General features: G+C 42.6%; 1 protein-coding gene across 1 annotated transcript in view; it reads left to right on the top strand.

Annotated features, from left to right (window-relative positions):
- Window positions 1-21595, top strand: part of VPS41 (VPS41 subunit of HOPS complex) — a 321046-nt gene that overhangs the window by 97535 nt on the left and 201916 nt on the right. Inside the window, exon 5 of the mRNA XM_040432167.1 lies at window positions 13465-13539. Coding sequence (XP_040288101.1) covers window positions 13465-13539 — 75 coding nt within the window. The remainder of the gene's footprint in view (window positions 1-13464; window positions 13540-21595) is intronic.

The raw sequence follows: 21595 nt of genomic DNA, 5'->3' as shown, positions 1-21595 counted from the left end.
AAAACTTAGTAGTCTAAGCTTTCCTGTATATACCGATGATGAAGGCCTTTGGCGTAAGTATACACTGGATGCATGGAAGCCTGTGGGCACAATTAGAACGTACTGCGGAAGCCTTCCCAGGCCACTTGCTAAATGTGTGCAAAAATGAGATGTGAACTGAGCCTTACTGAGTTTTTTGCAGTAGTGCACCCTCTTCGGTTCTCCATGCCACAATAAAAAGTCTGAACTTCGTCTAGCAGGCGATTGTTTGGAAAGAAGCGTTCCTTCCCAGCAAGCGCCTGCTCGTCCTTGAAGGAGACTGCCGCATTTACATGCAACAATTTCCTCCATAGTATGGGGAGAATGATCGCTAATATCATTGCTCGTCCCCATACAGAATCGTTGTTTGGCGGAAGCAGAGGTTGCTTAGACAGCGCAATCTAATGCCGGCCAAAGATGATTTGGGTGACCACATGACAGATGCGCTTTGCTTGTTCATGGGATAATTGACAGGACCTTTACACCACCAGATAATCGATAACGAGCTTTCCAATGAACTCTTGTTAGCGATTATCTAGCCGATTCTTGGCCTGTGTAAAGGGCCCTTTGGACTGTGAGTATTGTTGGAAGATTTATTTTATGATGCATGATTGGTAAACAACTAGTCACTTAAATATTGCATTGTCTCGGACTTAAAGTGCATTCCCAGCTCCAGTTTCTTATCCACTCTACTTCAGTTCCGCTGGGATGCAGCATTTGTGAAAGAATCAATTATCCATTTGTTAGTAAGGGAAGTTTTACAAATTATACATTAGTGAATTGATTTCTCAAGTTCACCATTGGGGGACTGATAATATAAGCAGAATGGTGATGATCCTCCCGGGAGACGGAGTTTCCACAAAAGAACACAATTAAAAGAGGCCTCCTCAACAACTCTTAAATTTATTCCTAATTGAAGAGCTGACAGAATCTATACTAAGTGTATTTATTTCTAGTGTTTTACATTAAGTAATTGAATCTTGCATAAGGTGGATTACTGCGCGGTTCACTTTTTCTTCAGAAAATAAGAAAGTAAGACTAGAACAGGAACCTTGAAATATTTTTACAAACATCTTTTTAAATAGTATTGACAGGGTAGAAAGCCATCTCCTTTAAATAACTATATTAGCAAATAACCGGGATCGGGCCAGACATTGACTGTGCAAATAAGCATTGAGCAGCTCCGCAGTTACCAGCCTCAGCCACTACATAGTGGATGGAGCTATGTAGTTCTGGTGCGTGTTTCCAACCCTGGACCTTCTACAACTGGCTAATAATAGGTAATCAATATTTCAGTCCCACAGAACCCACTTAAAGTTGTTGGTCAAGTACAGTGCATTTGGAAAGCTTTCGGGCTCTTTCAATTTTTTTCACATTTTGTTATGTTGTGGCCTTGTGCTTCAATAAAAAAAAAATTCATCTTTTCCTCCATCTGTCTGTACTCAATACCCTATAATTAGAAAGTGAAAAGAAAATTTTGCGTTGACATAAGTATTCAGACCCTTCGCTGTGACACTTGAAATTTAGCTCTGGTGGACTCCCATTTCTCTTCATCATCTTTGAGATGTTTCTACTCCTTGATTGGAGTCCACCTATAGTAAATTCAGTTGACTGGACATGATTTGGGAGACCTGTCTACAGTCAGGGCCATAAATATTGGGACATCAACACAATGCTAGCATTTTTGGCTCTATACACCACCACAATGGATTTGAAATGAAACAAACAAGATGTTCTTTAACTGCAGACTGTCCTCTTTAATTTGAGGGTATTTACATCCAAATCAGGCGAACGGTGTAGGAATTTCAACAGTTTGCATATGTGCCTCCCACTTGTTACGGGACCAAAAGTATTGGGACCGAATAATAATCCTAAATCAAACTTTCACTTTTTAATACTTGGTTGCAAATCCTTTGCAGTCAATTACTAGCCCGAAGTCTGGATTTTATCCCTGGTGATATTGTGCCAGGCCTCTACTGCATCTGTAGTAGTAGAGGGATAAAACCCAGACGCTGGGTTTTATCCCTGGTGATATTGTGCCAGGCCTCTACTGCATCTGTCTTCAGTTCCTGCTTGTTCTTGGGGCATTTTCCCTTCAGTTTTGTCTTCAGCATGTGAAATGCATGCTCAATCGGATTCAGGTCATTGACTTGGCCACTGCATAACATTCCCCTTCTTTCCCTTAAAAAACTCTTTGGTTGCTTTTGCAGTATGCTTTGGGTCATTGTCCATCTGCACTGTGAAGCGCCATCCAATGAGTTCTGAAGCATTCGGCTGAATATGAGCAGATAATATTGCCCGAAACACTTCAGAATTCATCCTGCTGCTTTTGTCAGCAGTCACATCATCAATAAATACAAGAGAACCAGTTCCATTGGCAGCCATACATGCCCACGCCATGACTCTACCACCACCATGCTTCACTGATGAGGTGGTATGCTTAGGACCATGAGCAGTTCCTTTCCTTCTCCATACTCTTCTCTTCCCATCACTCTGGTACAAGTTGATCTTGGTCTCATCTGTCCATAGATTGTTGTTCCAAAACTGTGAAAGCTTTTTTAGATGATGTTTGGCAAACTCTAATATGGCCTTCCTGTTTTTGAGGCTCACCAATGGTTTACATCTTGTGGTGAACCCTCTGTATTCACTCTGGTGAAGTCTTTTCTTGATTGTTGACTTTGACACACATACACCTACCTCCTGGAGAGTGTTCTTGATCTGGCCAACTGTTGTGAAAGGTGTTTTCCTCACCAGGGAAAGAGTTCTTAGGTCATCCACCACAGTTGTTTTCCGTGGTCTTCCGGGTTTTTTGGTTTTGCTGAGCTCAACGGTGCGTTCCTTTTTTTTAAAGAATGTTCCAAACAGTTGATTTGGCCACGCCTAATGTTTTTGCTATCTCTTTGATGGGTTTGTTTTGTTTTTTCAGCCTAATGATGGCATGCTTCATTGATAGTGACAGCTCTTTGGATCTCATCTTGAGAGTTGACAGCAACAGATTCCAAATGCAAATAGCACACTTGAAATGAACTCTGGACCAGGCGTAGGCAGCACGTATCTCGTGAAGGAAGTCATGTGTGGTGAGCTGGCTTGGTGGGTATATAAGGTGTGTGATAGGCTGTTTGCACACATATCCCTCGTTGTTGTCATGGGTAAAAGGGGCAATTTATTAGCGTTCCAAACAGGGATAATTATTGTCTTTCAGGCAAGTGTGGCAGTATTTCTGAAACTATGCAGTTTGTGAACTGTTCGTGTGTTGCTGTGGTGAAGACATATCGTGAGTGGACAGACTGCAACATTGCGAATAGGCAACATGCAAACTGCGGAGCAGCACATGCCATTGATGTGAGAGTTGAACATCAGTTATGGCAGTATTTTCATTTTTCATGGCAGTATGCAGAATTGGACCTCCTCTGATTGGCAAAGGGCCTTCACTGATTTGACGCTTTCTTTTTCATTGAACGGATGAACGTTGGCGTGTCAGGCGAGGAAACTTTGCAGAACAAACACTTTGCAACCATTACTGGAAGAACAGAAGCCGGTATTGGTAGCAGTATGATCTGGGGAATGTTTTTGTGGCATTCACTGTTCCCGCTCATCCATATGGAAGGCACTGTCAACGAGTTTGGGTTCCTCCATCCATCCTTGCAGATCACATACACCCATACTTGCCTTTCAACAAGTCAATTCGACATGTCACATGGCTCTAAATGTCCGACATTGGTTGGAAGAGCATGGCCAAGACTCCCACGTACTACAGTGGCCCCTAATTCCCCAGATTTGAACCCAATTGAGCATCTGTGGGGCCATCACGATTGTCCTGTTCTCTCTATGGATCCTTCCCCACACACCCTCCAGCAGCTGTGATATTCACTACAGTTAGCATGACTTCAGATACCTGTGACAACCTACCAGGGCCTTATTGAGTCACTCCCAGCCTCAACTGCCTATGGCAGTTACTCTGGATATTAGCTTGTTATTATAATAATGGGATTCGACTGTATAGAACTCCCAGTTCCTTATGGTTTCTGTGATGGACACAGTCTGCTATAATCATGGACGTCTGGGGGGGCGTGGCTAGCCAGGCATGTGAGCGCCAGCAAGTTCGCTGAGCTCCCGCACTGAAACCGGCAATTTATCCTGTGGACACATCTGTACCTGCACAGACTGCACCCTCCTGAGCCGCTGATATCGCCCGTCAGCTGAGGAGTGAAATCCTGCTCCTTAGAATCACCGATCCTGCCGCTATGTCCAGAAAGGGCGGACGGGGCGCAGCCAGGGAGATCCAAGATGGCGCCGGGCCCGACACGCCGAGCCGCCGAGAGCGTGCAGGCACAATACAGAAAGAGGCTGCAGTGAGACTCGGCAAGTTTGCACGCGACGCCGCTCTCTCACAGGCTACAAGGGACAGAAATAAACGGGCTTCATCTGCCAGTAGGCAATTTATCGAGGAGGAAGAGGCTGGAGCAGACATAAGTGAAGTCTGCAGCCCAAATAGATATGATCCTCTGCTGGCCTGCGATGCAGACACTGGGGCGGATGCTCCTGATTCTGACACTGAAGAGCCCACACTTAAGGATGTTATGAGAGCCATTGCAAAATGTGGTAAATCATTAAATGCTCTCAATATGCAGGTGGGGACTATAAAAGAAGATATCTCCATTGTGCGGCACGATCTGAAACGATTGGCGGAACGTACCACTGCCCTGGAAGATCGTATGGGGGATGTGGAAGATGCCATAACACCCATTAAGAGAGAGTCAGCTAACCAAGCACGCCAGTTGGATTCCCTTATGGCTAAGCAAGACGACCTTGAAAATCGTCTGCGCAGAAATAATGTCAGACTGGTGGGGGTTCCGGAAAAAGTGGAAGGGGCGAATCCTACGGAATTCTTTGAGAAATGGGTGAAGGATCAGTTTGGACCCGAAACTCTGACTCCTTTATTTGCGATAGAGAGAGCCCACAGGGTCCCTACCCGCCCTTTACCCCCAGGTGCTCCGCCAAGGCCTGTACTCATGAAAGTTCTCCACTACAGGGATCGTGACATCATCCTCAGAAAAGCTAGAGAGCTTCCAGAAATATCTATTGATGGGCACAAGATATCCTTCTTTCCTGATTATTCTATGGAGGTCCAAAAGAAAAGGGCGAGATTCCTTGATATTAAAAGACGGCTGAGAGGACTGGACGTCTCCTACTCCATGATCTATCCAGCAAAGCTGAGAGTTGCGGCGTTGGGAAATACATCCTTCTTTGAAGACCCCAAGGAAGCTCTGCGGTGGTTGGACCGTCATGAACGCCAGTTAAGAGAAGCAAGACAGAATGTGGATGGAGTCTGAGCTGCTGTGATCCTTAAAGTCCCCGGCTGTATAAGTATTTCTGGGCAGGGTGTATGACTGAATGTGTGTTTGCGATATACCTAGAGAGTCTTATTGCAATGTAATCATAAGTAATATCAGTTTATTTCTCTGCTATGATCTAATCCAGTCTTTGATGTCCATGACAAAAGGTTCTAAATGCATACTGTCCGGGAATCGGGCGGGAGCTCGGATACTAATGGTTTAACTGTTTAAGCTTGGTTATATACAGCTTTATTGAGCACGGTAGTGCAGTTAACTATGTACTTGTCACCCCTCCACTGGGTAATATTTGTTACCCATGGGCCTGATGACGCCGATGGGTTCTGTTGTTCTTTACGCCTCCAGTCCCGCTATGGGAATCCCAGGAGGGAACTAGTTGGCGAACTCAGTAACCCGCCTACGAGGGTTTATGTTGAGCTTGTAAGGTTTTGGGGAATTTGTTTAATTTTTGCAGCCATGAGAATGTTATTTAAGAGGTATCCTATTAGAAATTTTATATTGTCTTCTAAAAAAAACACTGTGAGGGAGAGGTCCTTGACTGAGCTGGCGAAATATTCACCATATGTAAATATCGAATATGGCTAACTCAGTTAAACTCCTAAGTTGGAACGTTAGGGGCATCAAAGACGCAATTAAAAGAAGGGCGGTTATAGATAGTCTGAAGCAATACCAGCCATTAATATGTTGCCTTCAAGAAACTCACTTAACGTCAGATCAAACACGTTTGCTTACTCCTCATTGGGCCGGGCAATGTTTTCATGCCACGTATTCTACGTATGCCAGGGGTGTGAGCATTCTTATACACAGAGCCATCCCATTTGAATGCAAGACAAAACGTGTGGATACAGAAGGGCGTTTTATATTTTTACATGGTAAATTATATAACACTGAATGCATTATTATTGGTGTGTATATACCCCCACCCTATTCACCAATAGTCCTTAAAAAGTTGATATCACTTATTATAGACCTCCCGAGTATTCCTGTGGTCTTATTGGGTGATTTCAACAATATGATTAACCCTGTACTAGATAAATTTAATGATAACACACTAACAGTTAATAGGGAAATAACCCCCTTTGGACGGATGTTACAGGAAGCTTCCCTGCTTGACTTCTGGAGACTTAGGAACCCGGAAGCTAGAGTATATTCGTGTTACTCAAGTGCATATAAATCATTGTCTAGGATAGATATGATCCTTGGTAATGAGGAAATGGGCCAGCTACTCCAAGATATCATATATCTCCCTAGGCGACTATCCGATCACTCCCCTATCCTACTTACTGTCTGTTTAGTATCCCCTTTAATTCGGGGAGATAGGTGCTGGAAATTTAACCCATACTGGTTAACTGTCCTGGCTGACACATCTCAGATTAAGGAGGAGTTGGATGAGTTTTTCATATTCAACACACATACTTCCTCCCGACTTGTTGTATGGGATGCCATGAAGGCTTTTTTAAGGGGCATATTGATTGCCAAAGTTAATGGGAGGAGAAGTGAAAGTAGGGCTAAAGTACAGGAATTGCTTCTAAGGGTTAAAAATGCTGAGACTAATTACGTAATGACCCCCTCTGTAGAACATGAAGGCCAATGGAAAGAGGCTCAGCAAAAGTTAAATGAAAGACTATTATTAAATGCACAGAACAGGAGATTCTTTCAGAAACAGAAATATTATGAGGAAGGAGAAAGAGCAGGGAGATTACTTGCCCTGCTGACCAAGGCTCAACAACAGACTAACTTTATAGCAGCATTGCGAGATTCTAATGGAGTGTTACATACTTCACCTGAGCAGGTAGCACAGATCATGTATACGTTCTATGCCTCCCTGTATACATCCAAATCTACAGCCATTGAATCGGAGATAGAAGGTTTCCTGCACCCACTGGGCCTTCCCACTCTCACAACTGAGCAACAAGCCATATTGGATGCTCCTGTTTCCCTGCGGGAATTAGAAATGGCTGTGGGTGATATGACTAATAATAAATCACCAGGGGGTGATGGTCTACCTGTTGAGGTTTATAGAACTTTCTCATCTGTGCTATTACCTCAGCTACTAGAGGTGCTGAAAGATGCCCAACAACTAGGCGAACTCCCAGCAACTATGAACGAAGCGATCATAGCGGTGATCCCAAAACCGGGAAAAGATGTTCTAGAAGCAGAGTCTTACCGTCCTATTTCCCTATTGCAGGTTGACGTAAAAATTTTGGCAAAAGTCCTGGCCAAACGCCTCAACTCAGTAATTACTTCATTGATACATACTGATCAGGCTGGATTTATGCCCAATATGTCGACAGCAGTGAATATTAGAAGGTTATACCTTAATATTCAGGCAGGCCAGGTCCGCACCTCGGATGCAGTGGTCGCATCTCTGGATGCGGCCAAGGCATTTGACAGTGTGGAATGGCTCTACTTAATATCGGTGCTTAAGGCTATGGGGGTAGGGGCAGGATTCATACAATGGATTAGGCTACTGTACGCTTGTCCTACTGCCAGGATTCAGGTGAATGGAAAACTATCGGCCTCCTTTAGATTATATAGAGGGACTAGGCAGGGATGTCCCCTATCACCATTGCTATTTGCAGTGGCGGTGGAACCGTTAGCTGCTGCCCTGAGAAAGGCAAGTGAGGTGAAAGGTATGGTGTATGGCACACTGACTGAAAAGGTCGCTCTATATGCCGACGATTTATTATTGTTTCTGGAGAGCTGGCGTTCATCCCTTCCTAAGGCCATGTCGATCATTAACGATTTTGGGAAATTATCAGGCTTATCCATTAATTGGTCCAAGTCGGTGATTATGGCACTGTCTCCAAATCTAGAGATTGACCCCTGTCATACAGCAGGTTTGCAGGTAGTATCAGCATTTAAATACTTAGGCATTCAAGTGTCAGCACAAATTAACGAGTTTGCTAACCTTAATATACTGCCACTCCTAGATAAGTTTAGGAAAAAGGTTCAGGTGTGGTCTAAATTACCCTTGACATTAATTGGTCGCACTAATCTTTTAAAAATGATACTTATGCCGCAACTTTTGTATATCCTTCATAATGCACCGACTTGGATACCACTTAAAATCTTCCACACTGTTAATGCGATATTCCGTGACCTTATTTGGAAGAAAGGGATTCCACGTATAAAGCTTGCGACTTTATGTAGATCCAAGACCCAGGGAGGGTTGGGTGTCCCAGACCCTTGGGTGTATTACTTAGCGGCCCAATTACAACATATCAGAGGTTGGGGAGAAAATGACACTGTTAACACAGTAGGAAGGATTGTGCAACATCTTATTGGTGGTAGATGTATAATGGCAGCCCTAGAAGACGGTACTTTTGACAAAATGGGAGGACAATATAGCCTTCTGCGTGTTATACATAAGGTATGGTGGAAAGCTAGGAATATAGCAGGAATTTGTGGATACACGAACTTTACTCCGATATGGCCGAATTTTACCTATAAGGAACTGGATAAGATCCCGTCTGCCAAGACCTGGGAACGATATGGTCTTGACCGAATGTATAAGCTATACACAGAAAGGTCCCTTAAGAGTTTTGCAGTACTACAACAGGAATATGAGTTACCTAAATCTCTCTTTTACGTTTACCTGCAAGTTAGACATGCTATTCAGGCGCAGGGGAAGCAGGAGGAAATAATTCCCGCTGGAAAGCATGTCATACTAGACCTTGCTTCTACTAGAGGGGCGACAAAAGGAGTCATCTCACTTCATTATCTGACCCTCTTGGAAGCAATTCAGAAATCTCAACCGTTAAAATTATATGACAAATGGAAGCAAGATATTCCCGGTTTGTCAGTAGAGCAGTGGGAAGAGGTAGTAGAAAGCTTTCCAAATGTGGCAGTAAGTGAGGCTCATAGAGTCTCTCAACTCTTTCTATTACATAGGGTGTATAGGACACCGGCTTTGCTGTTTAGAATGGGTTATCGGTCAGATGATACCTGTCAGCGATGTGGAGCTCATAACGGAGACCTGGTTCACATGATATGGAATTGCCCGAGACTTCGGCGCTACTGGATAGATGTTCGGGAATTAATTAACACTGTATATCATGTGCAGATTGATTTATCCCCTTTGGTATATTTACTAGGTCATATGGGAGATATCCCAGTCTCTAGTGAATTGAAACTGGCTATCCTGAGAATATTATACCAAGCCAGGAAGCTGATAGCTTTCTATTGGATTGCTCCTGATCCTCCACTCTTATCGCAACTGATAAACAAAATACATATACTAGTCAAACTAGAAAGTTATGTGTACCAGAAAAGAGGGAACAATAAAAAATTTAATAAAATATGGTCTTTGTGGATAGATCATTACAATGTTTTAGTCTAGTGTCCTAAATGTTACAATGTAGCGGGAAAGTGGATCTTTGAAAATTGAATATTACCCTGCATAGTATTGCTATAGTAAGCTGTAGTAAATGTATGTGAGAGTAATGAATGCTGTGATGGTGAGATGTGGGGAACCTAGTGAAGGACTTTACCCTGCTTTCATGGACGTTCTGTGACCAATAAGAAGACATTAAAAAAAAATGGACCTTTGAACTTTAATCTATATTGTTTATTATATTGGCTGCAAGAATGGGCTGGGGAGGGTGGATATGGGAGGGGATTGTGGGAGGGACGGGGAGGGGTTTTTCCTATTTTGTTGTACTGTTCACTATAAAATGTTATAAAATCAATAAAAAAATATTTGACTTAAAAAAAAATAATCATGGACGTCTGCTCATCGAGCCAAATAATATATTATGAGTATATCTTGTAAAGTGGAAGCTTGGAAGGTAAAAGGTCATCTTAAAAGTTTCTATGGAAACCACAGTGCTGTCTAGTTAATTCTACTATTGGCAGCTCACGGTGTAAGTATTACATATTCTAATGGTAATTCTATATATTTTACCTCTGTTAAAATTCTGTGAAATTACATTTACAGATGTCTCCCTTAGTTATTATCTCCAGAAATATTGCCTCTGGGTCATTCCTAGAATCCTGCTGGAGTCTTAATGATTCCTTAGGAGAAAAATTCCTCAGTACAGACAGTAGATTTAAATTTGTTCAAACCATATTTTCTTCTGTGTTAAAGGTTCTCCAAGTGGTAGCTTGAGAAATATTAAGTAGTCAAGGGAATACATTCCAAGTTCACAATTTTGTACTTGTCTCACCCCCCCCCCCCCGGTTGTACATAGAACATTCTCAAACCTCTGTTTTACAACTTTAGGTAGTATCATATAAAATGAGTTTTTATTTTATAGTTTTGAATATCTGTATGTTGAGGCTATGGCGAATAAACCTTGATAAATCTCAGACTTCTGTTGGTTTTATAATGCTGCTGATTTAATGGCAGAATAAATTGATCAACTCTGTTATAACAATGTGGACACCATATAAAATTCAAAAAAGTAAATTAATGATGTTTTTATCTAATATCAGATTAGTTGGGGTCCGACATCTGGCATCCCCACCAATCAACTGTTAGCAGAAGCTTTGGCCCCCAGACCTAACAGTATATGATGCCAGAAACGGACGGCTCTGTACACTGTGTAGTAGCCGTGCCTGGTTACTGTAACGCAGCCCCCATACTAATGAATAGGAGCCGCGCTGCAGTAACCTGGCATGGCCACTACACCATGTACGTCCTGTCTGCTCCAAACACTATGTTAGTTCTGGTGGCCACAGTTCCTTGATCGGTGGGTGTGCAGGTTGTTGGATGCCCACCAATCTGATATTGATGACCTATGCTAATGATAAGTCATCAGTATCAATGTCCTTTAATACTGGAGTATTTCTGAGCTTTTGTTTTGAGCATTAATTCCCTACAATAAGTTAGAGATGTAGTGTTTGACTTGAGCACACAAATGTCCATTGATAAAGTTAAAGACGGATTCCATAATTTTTTGCCTTTATATTGTACCATATGTTTTTATTAAAGATTAATGTAGAGGTTCCTGTTTATACCTTGTGAATTCCTGTTTTAGTTAATGTGCCAGTTATGGGCTGCCTGACATCTTGAATTCTTTCTTTCTTTCATTCTGATATGATTCTCCTAATGCAGCCTCAGGCTTTGCAGAGATAGAGGAGACAACTTCTCATCCCACTACAGCTACTCTACTCCGAGTCCTAAGAGCAGCGAGTAATTGATCAGTGACACAGAACTTCTGCATGACACAGGGATTCAAAGACAGAACATACATGTCAACTGTACTGCCCCTTCAGGCCTGCACTAGGCATAGCATAGTAGCCGTTTTTCCGTGATTGCTCCTTTAAGTTGCTTAACATACAGCCTGCAGCCATACCTTGTGCTCCATAAGGCTGTCCATATACTTTAGTTGGCTGGTGGCCTAACAGGAAAAAATATTTAAAGTCCTTGATCCAGTCTATAACGTACAGGCGCTGCGGCACTGTTGTAAATTGAAATAGTGAAGCACTGCCACATTAACAATATCAAACTGCAAAATTTTCTGCACTTACAAGGTATAAAATGTAACAACATATATCAAAAGATAAAAGTATCTTCAGGTCAACTTGCCCATTACATCTGCTTTGTAAACCAGTATTAAAGAGGACCTTTCACCGATTCTTACCCTATGAACTAAGTATACAGACATGTGGAGCGGCGCCCGGGGATCTCTCTGCACTTACTATTATCCCTGGGCGCCGCTCCGTTCTCCTGCTATGCCCTCCGGTATCTCCGTTCCCTAAGTTATGGTAGGTGGAGTCTGCCCTAGCGCTGGCCAATCGCATTGCAGAGCTCACAGCCTGGGAGAAAATAACCTCCCAGGCTGTGAGCTCTGCGCTGCGATTGGCCAGCGCTAGGGCAGACTCCACCTACCATAACTTAGGGACTGGTATCTCCGCCTACTATAACTTAGTGAGCGGAGATACCGGAGGGCATGGCAGGAGAACGGAGCGGCGCCCAGGGATAATAGTAAGTGCAGTGAGATCCCCGGGCGCCGCTCTACATGTCTGTATAGTTAGTTCATAGGGTAAGAATCGGTGAAAGGTCCTCTTTAAGTTACCTTGATTGTTTGGCTTTTTGGAAGATCTACCCAGGACCCCTAAGACTTTTGTGGTGGAGACCTGTGCATGTTAACAGTTTAAACTATCTCCAGAGAAACTTGCCCAACCCAGGGTTTCACATCTGATTCATCAACAGAAACCAGTATTCGGTTACCTAAGTTGTGTGGCTTTTTGGAAGATCTAACCAGGATCCCTAAGACATTTGTGGTAGAGACCTGTGGATGAAAACCCCAGCTTTTATGGAAAGAGCAGTGTGCATCAGAATTTTTACTTTAAATTAGCTGTTGATTTGTTTGACCAAAATCTATATCTCTCAGCCCCTCCCTATAGATGACATGGTCAGGCATAAATATGTTCTGAAGGTGGAGAAAGCCTCTGGCGGGATGTTGGAATTTAACAGCCAAATCTTTTCACCTAACATCTGCTGATCAAGAAGAGTTGGGAGACCTCAGACACATTGGATGGTCTTCCATGTGTTTGAGCATCTTAATAAAGTCAACCTCACCATGTTGCCTATGTGGCCTGTGGGATGTGCACACATTTTAATGCTTTACAGAGCTGATTTGTGCCCCCAGAACAAAACCTAATGTTACTATGAAAAATGCTATAGGGGAGAGTTGCCAAAACTGGTGTAAAGAAAACTGGCTTAGTTGCCCTTCGCTACCAGTCAGATTCCACTTTTAATTTTCCAACGGAACTCTGAAAGGTGGAATCTGATTTGTTGTTATGGGCAACTAAGCCAGTTTTCCTTTACACCAGTCTTGATAAATCTACCCCAATGTGTTTGCACTTTATAAGACCAAAGACTCACCAGACTGATTTTCTGTCTTTATACAGTATGAGAATTAGTTATGTATCTCACACCTGAATAAGCTAGTAAACATGAGTCATATACGGTAATACTTGAAACATTGATTTTTAGCCCATGGCGAATGTAATATGAATATATATGATTATTTTTTATAATTTGAACATATGATGTACTGTAGTTTAGGACATTAATAACTAAAAGACAGGATTTGTTTTGTTTGTGATTGTTTCCCCATTCTCATATTCTTTTATTTTGCAGAGCACTGTGAAGATCAATCAGATCAGCCTGGATGAAAGTGGGGAGCATGTAGGCGTCTGTGCAGAGGATGGCAAGGTATTTCTTATTCATTTGGTGATGTGATATTGTCACATTTTCCTTTTTTTATAAGGGACCGCTAGAAATATCTGTCATTTTGGAAATTTCTTTAATACATACTATAAAATTGTTGAAAATTCATATTCCCTAGACCGAGTGATAACACATTCATTGGTCACATGGCCTAGGCGCTAGGGATCGACCGATATTGATTTTTTAGAGCGGATACCGATAACCTGTGAACTTTCAGGCCGATAGCCGATAACTTATACCAATAATCTGTGCATTTTTATTTAAAAAAAAATATATGTTTCTGTTACGGTGATCACCACATAGGAGATTTTTAAAAAAAAATATATTTTAATACCTTGGACTTTTCGGACGTGGCGATATGTGATATGTTTATTTATTTATTGTTTATATATTTTCTATGTAAAATTAGGAAAGGGGGTGATTTATAGTTAATATTTTTAGTGTTTTTTTTTTTTTTTTTTTTTTACTTTATTTAGTGTTTTTATTTATATACTTTATTTAATAACTATTTCCCCACTTAGGGGCTAAAACCTGGGATCTTTATATCTCTTGTCCTATTCACCCTAATAGATCTCTATCAGAGTAAATAGGACTTCACACTCTCCCTGCTGCCCTGTGCATAGTACACAGCAGCAGGGAGATTACCATGGCAGCCAGGGCTTCAGTAGCGTCCTGGCTGCCATGGTAACCGATCAGAGCCCCAGGATTACATTGCTGGGGCTCTGATCAGAAGCTGCCACTGCCACCAATGATGAGGGGAGGGGTCCCTGTGGCCACTGCCACCAACCAATGACTTTAATACTGGTGGGGTTGAGGAGGGGGGGTGCACTGCACCACCAATGTTTTTAATACTGGGGGGTGGGGGGGAGGGCGTATTGCGCCACTGATGTTTTTAATACTGGGGAGGGCGCACTGCGCCACCAATGATAATTAACGTTTAATACAGGAGGCGGGTGTGTCGGCGCAGAATCACATGGCCAGCACCCTGCCTCTGACAGGGAACTGCGATCAGTGGCAGCAGTTAACCCCTCAGGTGCGGCACCTAAGGGGTTAACTGCTGCTGATTGCAGCTTCCTGTCATATAGGCTGGGCACCGCCTCCTGTATTTGTATTAGACGGTAATTATCATTGGTGGCGCAGTGCGCCCGCCCCTCCTTCTCCCGTCTCTCCTCATTGGCAGCGCGGCACAGGGGGAGGGAGAGAGTGACTCCTTTTCCCCTGTGCTGCTGAGGGAACATGAGCGCGCTCATGTTCTGTGATAGTACGCTGAACGCATTATCGGCAAGGTTAGATGCCGTTACTGATAACTTGAAAAATAATGAATATCGGCCGATAATATCGGTAACTCCGATAATCGTTCGATCCCTACTAGGCACAGCCTAACCCCCATCAAAGTTAATGGGGCTGAGCTGCGATACCAAGCACAGCCCCTATACAATGTACGGCACTGTGCTTGATGAGCACGGAGAAGGCCAGAGCGCTCACAGGAGCACTGATGCCTTCTCAAGCAGCTGATTGGCAGGGGTCCTGGGTGTTAAACCCCCACCGTTCAGATACTGATGAGCTATCCTAAGGATATGTCGTCAATATTAAAATGTTGGATGACCCTTTTAACTGTATGTCTGTGCAGGGAATTTGGGACTCTACATCACAAAACAAAGTCTGCAATAAAGCTATATATCAGAGTTGAGGTAGGCTCATGCTAGAGCCTCACCATCCAACACATTGGCCTCCATTTCTCTGTCTCTGTCACCAGGATCAACCCTATTAAACCAGACATACTGCCTGGTAGGGCTCATCATGCTGATTAAAACCATACCTTTCTTTTGTCTGTATGCTAAAAAGCTGCAGAGAAATCTGCGTTTGTATTCATATGCAAATGAGCAATTCGAGCACTCAGAGGCGGGGCTGAATATTCTGAGCACTGGTCTGTAACACCCCCTGGGCTCTGTACACGCCCCCTCCCCTTGACTGACAGGGCTAGACATCAGGCTGAGGGCCGAGCCGTCCCCTGGCTTATAATGTACATTTCTTCTGTATATATGTGTATTATACACACTCTGTGCTATAGTCTCACCACAATGAGATCTGCTCAGAAAGCTAATCCTACATATCACTGCTGTATTCACAGGTAGAATGTATGATTGTGAAGACACCTGTGCTGTGAGTTTATAAGCATAGAAAACCCTGCATCTCTATGTGGTAATGCTATAGCTTAGTGGTATAGTGATCTGCCTTGAAAATAGACATCCCTGGTTCGAGTCCCTATCACTTTACTTTTTTATTTAAATCCATATTAAAAGGCTATACTATAATAAATAATATGTAATCATATAATAATAATAATAAGGCCTTACTATATTGAGAATAGTGTTTTTTTTTAAACCTGTTACTGCTTTATTCATAGACACAATACATGATTAGGAAGAAACCAGTAATATTTATTAGCTTTCTAAAAAACATTATTCTCAATGTAATAAGGACATAGACTTTTCTTATGGGATAAATATGGAAGAAAAAAAAATATCTGAAGAAAAAAAACTTCAAAGTCTCTACTAAGATTCAAACCTGGGATCTTCAAATACAATACCGTTACATGTTTTTTTTTCTATACTTATGAGCTAACACATATGACCAGTGTCTTCATAATCATACATTCTGCCTGTGAATATAGCAGTGATATGTAGATTAGCTTTCTGAGCAGATCTCAGTGTGGGGAAACTACAGAGAGTGTATAATACATATACAGTATATACTATCTAACAATGTAGAGAAGCTGCACCAGCAACCTACTGGAGCCCAGTCTTTCAGTTACCAACTGAAAACGAAGTAAATTCATAAAAAACAATCAGACTGGCTCACAGTATTTTTCATTTATTAAAATTTATTTACCCAATAAAATATTATACATATCCTAATTGCATGTCAACATATTAGCATATATACTGTACATAGGTACTTGTAATGCGGAGCTCACGCATATACCTAAATGACAGGAGTACTCCAAATGTGACCTCTTACTTTGCTATATGGTGTCCGTCTGCTACGTGTTATAGTTAGATCTCTCTAATGTTCGAATGGTTATCTGTTAATTTGCCGGTGATCTGAACATAAGTTGTTCAAAAGATGTTCGGTTTGCGGTCGCTGGTAAATGGTTTCAGCATCCGAATATTGCTTAATGTTACGGTTAGACCCCCTTCAACTGGTGTTGGTTTCCTACCTCCTGCCACGAGGTAGTCACTCGGCTTGTTCTTCGCGGCGTCTCACGTGACCCGACCAGAGAATGGTTTGCTGGTCGATGATGTCGTCCACCTGCGCCGATCGAAGTAGCGGAAATCGATGTAACAAAGCCGCGCCGGTGTATTCAACAGAAGCGTCAAACAGTAACGCACCAATTGGTATAGGTCAGTCCACTGTGATGGTATTAAACCGCTGCCACCGCTTGGGGCTAAGGCTGGTATCGTGCTCACCCTTTTTAGACTGGTTCCAGATGAGATGATCAAGGAAAAGTCTTTTAAGTAAAAACAAAAGCAAAAGCAGAAATAACGCACCACTAGCTGGGTCAAATTCACACTAGTTCACACTAGACGCGTTTACATATACACACATATGCACAATTATACCACTTCCCTCTACACATATATATATATATATATATAAAAAAGAAAAAAAGGGGATGGCAGCACCGTCACAATGAAATATAGAAGAAAGGGTGCACAGGCCCAATGTGGATAAAAGCCAATCCAACGAATTGTATAAGATGAAAAAGGGCAGCACTCCACTGGATAAAAATAAAACAAACTTTATTTACCCATAAGGCTGTAGCGACGTTTCGGCTCTTACACAGGAGCCTTCCTCAAGCAGAGTGTACACATAAAAACTCTGAATATATATAGTGTGTACAGCCAATCAAAGCCAATTACAAATCAAGTGAACATAATTAATAAAAAATCTAAATACATAATACATTATACAAATATGAAGCAATAAAACCAACAATGTGAAAACATTAGACCGTGATACATACAGTTATAAAGTAGTTCAGTGCATATAAATAACACAATACATTTATATTACATAAATCATGTAATAAGTGCCAGCTGTGAATAATTTCATAAAGTGCAAGGTGCTTACTGGTACAGGTGATACACATGATAGACGCAGGAGGGAGGGCGGCTGTCATCCATGTTGACATGTGCGATCCGGCGTACCTGAATCGCCACTGCGCATGCACCTATGACGCATAAACTGTGCTTCCATCTAACCTTAACCACGTCACATGGCGCATGCGCTCTTGAGCTGTAACGCTGGAACGGCCATTTTGGATAGGGGAAAAAATACCCACTAGATTATAATGTTGCTGAAAGCAACTAGTGTTACCGATACATTGCAGGCTCGGGGTGACAATGACATATCAAAATGCCAGAGTGTCACAGTGGCTAAGTGGACATAAGGGAGGGTCACACCTACAATTAAAGTGGAACACCCCGCCATGACTATAGAGTGGCAGCGCATCCGCATGTAAATGCGGGGTTGCGCCGCCACAACAGTCAAAGTACACCCCTCACCACCACACTCTGAGGGTTCTCCTCCTAACACCCCGCCATACTTGTAGCGGAATAAAAATAAACAATGCAGAAACAGTTATTTGAGGAAATACACAAGTCTAAGGACCACAAAGTGCATGAGCAGACGCGTCCGGACAACACGATCGCACAGCCCACATGAATGTTACGCCACTTCTCCTTATCCCGAATCCAGTGAAGAATTATCTAAAGGAATAAGAAGGGAAAAAAGGGGGGGAGAGAAAAATATTTTTCATTAAAAATATAAATCAAAAACCATGTTTTTGACCAAAGAAGAACTCGCGGAATAAACAGGAATATATGTTTTTGTGCACACAAGTCACATATTTTGCAGCAGGACAGTCGACATTTAAAATACTAAGAGAGAGGGCAAACCACGTAGTTAACCCACTCCAACCCTGTAGTCCACATTAAGACCACATGGTTGCAGGGAATTAAGTGTATAAATCCATTTAAGCTCTCTCTTTTTTAGGAGGCCAATTCTGTTGCCACCCCTCCTTGGCATTGGTATATGGTCAATAATATAACACTTCAGATCTTTCTCAGTGTGTTTATGCTTGGCAAAGTGTTTAGAGACTGGTAAATCCAGTCGTTTCTTCCTGACACTAAGTCGATGGTTGTTAAATCGTGTCTTGAAGTCAGTTGTTGTTTCTCCAACGTATAGCAAATTACACGGGCAAACAATCACGTATATAACGTGATTGGAGTCACAAGTCAGATAATGCCTTATCTGATATGAGACTCCAGTTTGTGGGTGTACAAAGGACCTACCCTTGATGATATATTTGCAATTTACGCAGGACAAACACGGAAAACAGCCGACACTGGCACTAGTCAATGTCCGCTGTCTTGTCATTTTTGAGGTTCCTACGTCTGCCCTAACCAATTGGTCCTTAAGACTCTTAGATCTACGGTAGGACATAATAGGGGGAGAATGGAATTCCTTAATGGTATTGAGACAACCACCCAGTATGTTCCAGTGACGTCGAATAATGTTGTTAATATCGACGCTCTGTTCACAGTGGGTGGAGATAAAAGGGATCCTACTAGTTTTCACTTGTTGCACTTTCCTTTTGAGGATGTCGTCCCTATTAAGTTGACCAACCATTTTCTTTTTCTCATACAGCAATTTGGTTGGATAACCTCGTTGCTCAAATTTATGCAGTACTGTGTCAAGCGTACTGTTAGATGTAATGGGGTCAGAGACTATGCGTTTAACTCTCAGAAACTGAGAGTATGGAAGAGATTTTACCATGGATCTAGGATGATTACTAGTGTAAGTCAATAGCGTGTTCCTGTCGGTAGGTTTCACAGACAATTCTGTCTGTATTTTGCCCGCCGACAGGATCACGCGAGTGTCGAGAAACTGCATTTCAACAGGAGAATGCACCAGAGTGAACTGCAATGCCTCATCAACCCCATTTAGGTAGCCATGGAAATCAAAAAGTTTTGGCAGATCCCCCGTCCAGATGAGGAAGATGTCGTCTATGTACCGCCACCACGCCCTGATATATTGGAAGTGGTGGCTTCCATAGACGACATCTTCCTCAAACCGACGCATAAAAATATTCGCGTAAGTTGGGGCCACATTGGACCCCATCGCCACGCCCTGTTCTTGTACATAATATGAGTCCTGAAATAAGAAGTAATTTTGTTTGAGCACAATTTCAAGCAAAGATAATATGAAATGTTGAGCACCATCTGTGAATGTGGATTTATCCAGCATGGAAGAAACCGCTATCAAGCCTTTTTGGTGATCTATTGATGTATAGAGTGAGGTCACATCAAACGATGCTAATGTCACCTCAGATACATCAACCAGATCAATCTCCTGCAGTTTAAGCAAAAAGTCGCTGGTATCGCGAATGTATGAACTGCCTCCACATGCAAAGCTGCACAGAACCTTATCAAGGAAAATGGCTACATGACTGAATATTGAGTCGGAGCCCGAAACAATGGGGCGGCCAGGTGGATCGACGAGGGACTTGTGGATCTTGGGCAACACATAGAGCACCGGAGTGACAGGATGTGCCACCGTAAGATAATCCACAAGCCCCTCGTCGATGACCCCCGCATGCAGGGCCTCCGTCAATACACTGTCAATCAACCCTGCAATTTTAAATCTTGGGTCAAAGTCAATGTGTCTATAGATGGTTCTATCACCCAATTGCCGCATAATTTCGGCAATATACTTATGGGTGTCAAGCACGACCACCGCACCGCCCTTATCAGCGGCCTTAATGGTGAGTTCGTGGTCGAGCTTTAGTTCTTTGAGAGCTACCATCTCCTCTGTTGTCACATTGGGATGACCAAAGGGTTGAAAAGAACATGCAGCTTTCAAATTCTGAATATCAGATTTAACAGCAGCCATATATGCCTCAACTGCAGGCTCATGTATGACTGGATTAAAACCACTTTTAGGTGAGAGATCGAGCATGCCAAGAGAGAGTTCACTCATCTTGGCATGCTCGATCCGCTCCCTACCATGAAACCAAATTTTCAACTTGATGGCACGAAAAAAAAGTACACAAATCATAATCAAGTTCGAACCAATCTGCATTGGCTCGAGGGCAAAATGAAAGCCCCTTACTCAGCACACTCACTTGAGCATCAGTCAGATTTTTAGAAGAAAGATTAACAACCGTTATTTCTTCCTGGGCGGCATGTTTCGGCCCGGGGGTCGGGGTTTGTTGTTGCGTTGTTTTCTGGTATCTCCTGTGTCTACGGCCTCCACGCCGGATGCGTTGTCTCCGGACAGTTCCATCTCTCTTGCCCCTAAAAAAGCATGGTCAACAGAAAATGCATCTTGTGTGGTTTTATATTTCTTTTTCCATGCATCCTTGTTTGTATGGACATTTTTGTCACTGGATTGCCAGGAATAAATATTTCCTTTTTTATAGTCGTCACAGTCCCGGTTCCATTTAAGGCGTTTACCTTCCTCCATCTCAGTGCGAAAGGTCTGAAGTTGAGTAGATAAAATATCATTATATGTCCCAAACTCATCAACTGAAGACAGATTAATCAGTAGTTGTTCAACATTTGCCAATTCAAGTGTGTCAAAAATTACTTCTTATTTCAGGACTCATATTATGTACAAGAACAGGGCGTGGCGATGGGGTCCAATGTGGCCCCAACTTACGCGAATATTTTTATGCGTCGGTTTGAGGAAGATGTCGTCTATGGAAGCCACCACTTCCAATATATCAGGGCGTGGTGGCGGTACATAGACGACATCTTCCTCATCTGGACGGGGGATCTGCCAAAACTTTTTGATTTCCATGGCTACCTAAATGGGGTTGATGAGGCATTGCAGTTCACTCTGGTGCATTCTCCTGTTGAAATGCAGTTTCTCGACACTCGCGTGATCCTGTCGGCGGGCAAAATACAGACAGAATTGTCTGTGAAACCTACCGACAGGAACACGCTATTGACTTACACTAGTAATCATCCTAGAT

This window comes from Bufo bufo, chromosome 5, assembly GCF_905171765.1.
Source record: "Bufo bufo chromosome 5, aBufBuf1.1, whole genome shotgun sequence".
Classification (NCBI taxonomy): Eukaryota; Metazoa; Chordata; class Amphibia; order Anura; family Bufonidae; genus Bufo; species Bufo bufo.
Note: the sequence above shows the minus strand (reverse complement) of the source record. Positions and strands in the feature narration are given on the sequence as shown.